The sequence below is a fragment of the Helianthus annuus genome, chromosome 17 (assembly GCF_002127325.2).
Source record: "Helianthus annuus cultivar XRQ/B chromosome 17, HanXRQr2.0-SUNRISE, whole genome shotgun sequence".
Lineage (NCBI taxonomy): Eukaryota > Viridiplantae > Streptophyta > Magnoliopsida > Asterales > Asteraceae > Helianthus > Helianthus annuus.
Genome location: NC_035449.2, coordinates 187,422,878 through 187,429,437, shown reverse-complemented (window position 1 = coordinate 187,429,437; position 6,560 = coordinate 187,422,878). Strand labels below are relative to the sequence as shown.

At 39.3% G+C, this 6,560-nt stretch overlaps 2 protein-coding genes across 3 annotated transcripts; one reads left to right on the top strand and one right to left on the bottom strand.

The window, feature by feature from the left end:
• The first annotated feature begins 583 nt into the window (after nucleotides 1-583).
• On the top strand, nucleotides 584-1,323 carry LOC110923578 (protein MEI2-like 1). The gene is made up of 2 exons (XM_022167653.2): nucleotides 584-773; nucleotides 956-1,323. The coding sequence occupies exons 1-2, from the start codon at nucleotides 722-724 to the stop codon at nucleotides 1,159-1,161; spliced, it is 258 nt and encodes an 85-aa protein (XP_022023345.1). The 5' UTR covers nucleotides 584-721; the 3' UTR covers nucleotides 1,162-1,323.
• Nucleotides 1,324-2,290: 967 nt separating this feature from the next.
• Nucleotides 2,291-4,740, bottom strand: LOC110925533 (protein NRT1/ PTR FAMILY 6.1). 2 transcript variants are annotated; one of them, XM_022169472.2, is made up of 3 exons: nucleotides 4,305-4,740; nucleotides 3,984-4,201; nucleotides 2,291-3,920 (listed from the first exon to the last, which is right to left on the bottom strand). In XM_022169472.2, the coding sequence occupies exons 1-3, from the start codon at nucleotides 4,540-4,542 to the stop codon at nucleotides 2,502-2,504; spliced, it is 1,875 nt and encodes a 624-aa protein (XP_022025164.1). In that variant the 5' UTR covers nucleotides 4,543-4,740; the 3' UTR covers nucleotides 2,291-2,501. The 2 variants fall into 2 exon arrangements, with proteins under 2 accessions (XP_022025164.1, XP_022025165.1); XM_022169473.2 differs by having other exon boundaries at nucleotides 3,984-4,218; nucleotides 4,305-4,713.
• Nucleotides 4,741-6,560: the final 1,820 nt, after the last annotated feature.

Sequence of the window (6,560 nt, the reverse complement as noted above, 5' to 3'; positions counted from 1 at the left end):
CATACACCTTAACAACCACTACCCTTATAAGTCCAGAATCCCTCCTAGACGATCAACTCAACTAGAAGACACACCGGACTGGGGGGACTTGAAGAGGTATGGTCCCAATTCCTTGCCCACATGGCAAGGACCACACCACTTTTACATCTTACATGGCGCCTGCATCAGCAAGATAACCCAGAAGCTTCTAGAAGCTTCTGGAAGAAATCAAGATGGCACCAAAAATGCTCCATCTGACAAAAAGGACAACACGTGTCACCAGTCATCGAGCGCCATGTAGGCCTGCAACAAATCAAGGAGTAGACCGACAACGCCAGTACGACATCTCTAACATGAGCAAATGCAAGCGCGCCACGTGTACCACTACACCAGCCATGGCAGAGGAGACCAAGAGGATATTCCCCTTGGTCGGACAGCTGGCGCGCAACCACAACTGGCATAGCTGCTCCTCCCTCCTTCACCCTCCGGCTATAAATAGGACCCTTCATCATTCAGGTTGGATCATCTTACCCTCCATACTCACACACTCAACACACACTGTACTTATTCTCACGCTGGAGCCTGGTTAAGAGGGAAACCCCCATATTCCCCTCTTAACGAGACTAACGGTGTTGCTGTTTTGCAGGATTCTGGCCATTCCACGAGCAGAGAGAGAGAGATTGAACCCACAAAAGGAACAACCCCACAGTTTAACCTCAGCGTTATTCTGTGTTTCATCAAGATGTATGTCCCTAATCTTTACACTGCCCATCCTCTACAGAAGCCAAATTTGGGTACAACGGGCCTCTTTTCAACTTCATTATCTCCTCATCTTTTCAGTACACCTCTTTTCTTTTTTCTCAAACTTCCTGTTATATGTATGCACATCGTTTTCTTCAGTTCATGCCAAAAAGAAAAAAAATGCTCCTTGTTTTTGTGTTTCTGAAGATGCTCGATTTTGCTTTCTTGTTTGCAGTGAGACTATCAGCAAATAGCAATAGCAGCATGTGTGGTCATGAAGAAGAATCCCTTGAGGCCCAAACTATTGGAAATCTCCTTCCAGACGATGATGATTTGTTATATGGAGTCACAGACTACAAGCTACAGTGTGATGATGATGATGTCGAACAAGAATTAGACTTTTTAGCAGTGTTGGGGGGATGGACTTGGGAGAAGAAATAATCTATCAAACTTCAAGAACACTTGTTGTGAGAAATATTAATAGCGACGTTAATGATTCCGAGTTAAGAATCTTGTTTGAGGTATATTTCTTTCTTTCTTTGTTTAATACCTCAAATTCACAAGGTTGCAAGGCCTATGAGTAATATATTTTATGCATAAAGTTTTAATCAATGCTAGACAATCACGGAATGTAAATTCATCACTTTGACGTAAACATAGTGACCGGTTAGTGACGGGGTTGTCAATCTGATAGATCCATCAACAATTCTACACACACAAGTGTTGATGATTAAGCGGCCAAGTTCGCGAAAAGTATGTTCGAAAGGTTACTTGAGGTGCCTGCCTTATGAAAAATATATATTCTTATTTTATTGAAAAGTTTAATATTATCTTTATAAGAATTCCCCGAATCCCCTTTTAGGCATGTTTTTCCTCCAAAACACAACAAATCCCTTTTAAACGCGTGATATGACCCATAAACGAGCTTATAGATGCAACCCATTAAACATGTGAGCGTATGTGGATATGATCATGAGGTTATAATCCAACATAACTCGTTTAATATTTAGTAAGATTAAGTTAGTTCACGAGCTAATCCAATAGCACTAAATTTATGTCGATAACACTAAACTACCAACATGCGATTGGGCAGCAACGGAGGAAGCACAACTTCCATCATCTCCAAACTCGATTAGTGGTAAACATCTAGACTTTTTCGCATCTCCATCAATGAGCTTAAGCCATGTAGAATCAAACACCAATGAGAATGAAGCTAGTAAGGAGGGAAGTTACTATTAGCAAAGAATTGGGCGATGAAGAACACATAATCGTAATCGGTGCGGAGCACGATGAACTGGGCCAATGAAGATGTTTTTGAATATGAATATATGTAATTCTTGTTGTTACTCACTGGGCTTTGACAGAGGATGATATGGTGTTAGGATTCCACTCTTCATTCCACTATGCAGATAGGAAGAGTAACGTTTTGCCTAGTCGCGTTACCTGAATGAGAGGAATTTCCGGTGGCAAACTTGAGGGATGGTTTATTGAAGATGACATCAACTATAAGTATTTAAGGGACATCACTAATCTTATATTTATTTTTTGGTTTCCAGGAAGATCACATCGCTATACTGAAATTTGGTTTATTTTATTTGGTTATAAAAAACCAACATTGGATTACACATCATATTTCTTCTTCTGAGGAGATGCAAGTCTTCATATAATAGACACATACATATGAAAATGAGGGTGATGTCTAACTTGATCAAAATCCATCCATCGCATAATATACAAATTGATCTGTGTTCTCTCTCTCATATTTCTGAAATGTATTAATTTTACTTGCTACTTAATTGTGTGGAATCTCCATGCCTGTACTTGTACCTGCGTGCTGCATATAGAAACACACAGAAATTGATAACACTGAGAACCGTAAGAAGCCAATAGAAGTAATCGAATCTTCCCGTGTTTATGTTCTGGGACAGCCAAGAATTTCGTCTTTTCTCTTCATTCCCGGTTATGGAGGTGACAATGTTGTTCAAGATAGTGGCAACAAAGCAGCCCAAGCCACCAGCTACAGCAGCATAAGCCGAACCTATACTTTTCATGGCATCTGGGGCCTCCTCATACAGAAATTCCAACAAGCCTACAATGCAAAACACCTCAGCCAACCCAATGAGACAGTACTGGATCAGCAACCAGTAAGCGCTGAGACCAGGCATCGGACTCAGAAAACTCACCTCATACCCTTGTCTTATCGCATAATTCCTTCTGTATCTCTCAAAAACCCCGGCCCACCCCACAGATAGGATTGAAATGGCAAGCCCCAGGCCAACCCTCTGAAGCTGAGAGGCCCCACGTGGATGATGCGTGATGCGTCTTGATATAGGGACAAACACCGTGTAGTAGAGAGACAAGAGAAGAAATATGCTGAGGCCCGGAAAAACAGGCATGCACGTTACTGGAAGCTTGAGGCGCCCAATATGAGTGTTGAGTGTGTATGCCTGCTGTACCGAAAGCGTCAGATACTCTGTTAAGACGACACTTAGCATTATGGTACATGTTGGAATAGGAATCAGCTTCAACAAGATTTTAACTTCTTCCACTTGAGTTACAGTGCAGAGGTGCCACGGACTCGTATTTGTGTCGAGTCTCAGGGCCGCTTTGTCCAAAAATCTAAAATCATCTGTATGAGGTAATTTAGCACTGCCTTTAATAGCACACCTATTACCCTCAAGCTCATACAGACCAACATATTCACTGCTATCAAAGGATGCTTTACGTTTGCGGAAAGCAGCAACGAGGACTTGAGCAACACGTGTGAGAGGGCTTCCTCCAGGTAACCTGTGTCTGTATAAGGGAGTACCAAGAAAGAAGACGAGGTTGGAGATGGCCATGGCTACAGCGAGAGCACCAAAGGCAAAGCCCCACCCGAGCTGCATCTGAATGTAGACTACAGCAGTAAATGCGACAATGGCCCCTAGAGTTACAAAGAGGTAGAAGAAGTTGAAGAACCTATCCAGGTTGGTATTGTAGTCTCTACTGCGCTCATCGAACTGATCCGCTCCAAAAGAGGACACACAAGGCCTGATGCCAGCTGCTCCAAACCCAGTCAGATAGAGAACTGTATAGAGATAGGACATCTGCCATGGTTTTGCAGGTTCACAGTTGCCTAATAACAGGGAAAGCTGGTTGCAGTCATCTTGATTCGGCGCCAGCACATTCAAGGTGGCGCATAACGTTATTCCTGACAAACCCTTTACAAGCGGTTACGAAATTGGAATAGAAAATGAAAGAGTTTAATCAATTAATTAGCTCACCAGAAGATAGAGGGTAGTGAAAATGGCAATAGTCCAATATCGACCAAGATAAGCATCAGCTAGAAAACCACCAATAAGAGAGGAAGCCTGGGATATTCCCAAGAAGTTGTTGATAGCATTTGCTGAAGTGGTGAAGGGGAGATGCATGACATAGAACATAAAGGCTACCATGTTAACCGAAAGCCCAAAATAAGCCATTCTTTCTGCCATCTCATTCCCTGAGGACGACCGACAACTAATTAGTTAGTTAGTTAGTTATTGTTTTATAATAATAGCTAGCTAATTAGTTGAATAAAAAAGAAGACTAGTTAGTTTAGTTACCGAAGATGAAAAAGGCAGCAAGCCAGCCTCCGGTTTTGGAGAGATCAGGGATGGGCTTGCCATGGATATTGACCGGGGAAGTGCCAAGGGTGGTGTAGCCTCCGGCGAAAGGGGAACGCCTGTTGTCCGACTCAACAAAGTACATGCCAAGCTTCTTGCTGCTCTCTGCTGCTGCCACTGGGAGTGGCTCTTCCTTTCCTACTTCAGCCACGACTTCAGGCGACTTCATAATACCCATATCAAAAAACCAGGCCTGGCCTGGACTTTCTTTCTTGTGATAAAGAAGATGATATGCTTTTATACGGAATCAATCATCAACAAGTGAAGTGAATGCGGTTGGTGGGTAGATACACATACAGTAAGGGGGTATTGATATTTGATATATTTTTTTTATGGTTGACAGAGAAGAGAATGTAAAAACAAGAAACAAGGAAAAAGACGTGTAACTAATAAGTGCACTAATGTAGGTGGGAGGATATTTAATGAAAAATCGATGGAATGGGGACAGATAGGCGTATTCAATAGCCCTTCTCCTTCTTCTTCGGTCCACCAATGCCACTCTCCTTTTCCATCCAACTCATTCAATTTCCCATCTCAACTGTTTATATCCTTGTTATTATTATTACTAGCGGTAAGACCCGTATGTAAACACGGGTTGTTTCTTAAAAAATCATGCATAACACATATTATTTATGAACGACTCTGTTTACATCCTTATATGTATTAAAATTGTATTATTATACCATTCATAATGGTTAATACTCTTGAAGGGCATTTTTCAACACATCAGCATTATAATGACCCATGTAATAGTTAAGGCCCCTTAATGCACTTTCATTCATTATTTTCCATGTCTTTTCTCCTTATTTGACGTAATGTTCTTTCCTCTTCTTGTCCCTATAATGCCCATAAATAGGTGTGGGGGCGTTATCAAACTATTTCACGCTCCTAAAATGTTCATTACACATGGCCTAATGCAAATACTTACTTTGAAAAAAAAACAATGACACAATTTCATATAAGTAAGTCATAAGTTAATAAGTAAAACAAACAAATTGGATTTCAATTGAAAATGGGTACTGTAATTATTATGATTAATGTTTAATGTTTTTAGTTTGTTATATAAGCCTCCATGAATGGTTGTAAAAGTCGTTAGGCACTCCCTAGTCGGTCGATCGGGGAGTTAAGAGTACTCGGCCTAGGCGGAGAGTACTCGGACATGCTAAATTATAAAGAAATTAGTTTTTGGAAATTAAATACATGTCAAATAACATAAATTTACTAATATCTATAACAAAATACGTGAAAATAATATTCATTCTTTAATATGATAGGCATAGAAATTATGTTTTATTATTTTTAAAGTCAAACTCGGCCCAAGTTGACCTACTAGATATGATTTTGGCCTCGGTTGACCGCGTTTGACCGATTCCAAGTAAATAGGCGGAGTCAAAGAAAATCGCCTCGACAGCCTACCTTGTAGCAACTACTCGAGGAGTACTCGGCCTTGGAAACCTTGTTTTACAACCAGGTTCCATCTATCCACACCCCCTCAAAAGCTAAGTCAGCACCTCACAACGTATACTACAAACCTTAAAATCAAAATTGGCACATGTCAGGTGATTGGTTATATATGTTGCGTATAAGTCAATACAAGGTATACATGCGGCCTCTGTATTTTTTTCTTCCATATTAGGATTTTATGGTGCTTACGCATCAGACGAATACAATGCGTATAAGATTTTATTTTTTTTATTCCAAAATTTGTTATAATATTTATCATTTTAACAAGACATAAAAAGGTTTTTTTTCAAAACAAGAATACATGCAATATTATCATGTTAATATTATAAAATATTACAAATCTTTTTCATAAATATATACGTAAAAAATTTATACTTTATAAAATCCAAAAGTTATATAAATAAATATTTTTATTAGATAATCCAAAAAGTTTAAATTAATTGAAATTAAACTATTAGATAATCCAAAAAGTTTAAATTAATTGAATCAAACATACAAAACATTAACACTACATATATAAACAATCAAAATTTTACATATATATAATACTAGGATTTTGACCCGCCGCGTTTTGCGGGGACGTCAAAAGTTAATGTAACTCTTATTTATACTCTGTATATTTGACCTGACTCTTTACTTAAGAAAAATATATCGCCATCGAATGAAAACGTATTATATTTGACCCTACTTCCTTTCAAATACAGTTTATGAACGAACAAAAAATAAGTATAA

Excerpts from the sequence above, each read along its gene's own strand:
- LOC110923578 (XM_022167653.2), top strand. The coding sequence starts at position 722 with ATGTATGTCCCTAATCTTTACACTGCCCATCCTCTACAGAAGCCAAAT. Across the intron at positions 774-955 it reads TCTACAGAAGCCAAATTTGG|TGAGACTATCAGCAAATAGC; the intron begins GTACAACGGGCC and ends TCTTGTTTGCAG.
- LOC110925533 (XM_022169472.2), bottom strand. The coding sequence starts at position 4,542 with ATGGGTATTATGAAGTCGCCTGAAGTCGTGGCTGAAGTAGGAAAGGAA. Across the intron at positions 4,202-4,304 it reads TGCTGCCTTTTTCATCTTCG|GGAATGAGATGGCAGAAAGA; the intron begins GTAACTAAACTA and ends GGTCGTCCTCAG. Across the intron at positions 3,921-3,983 it reads TCACTACCCTCTATCTTCTG|GGTTTGTCAGGAATAACGTT; the intron begins GTGAGCTAATTA and ends CCGCTTGTAAAG.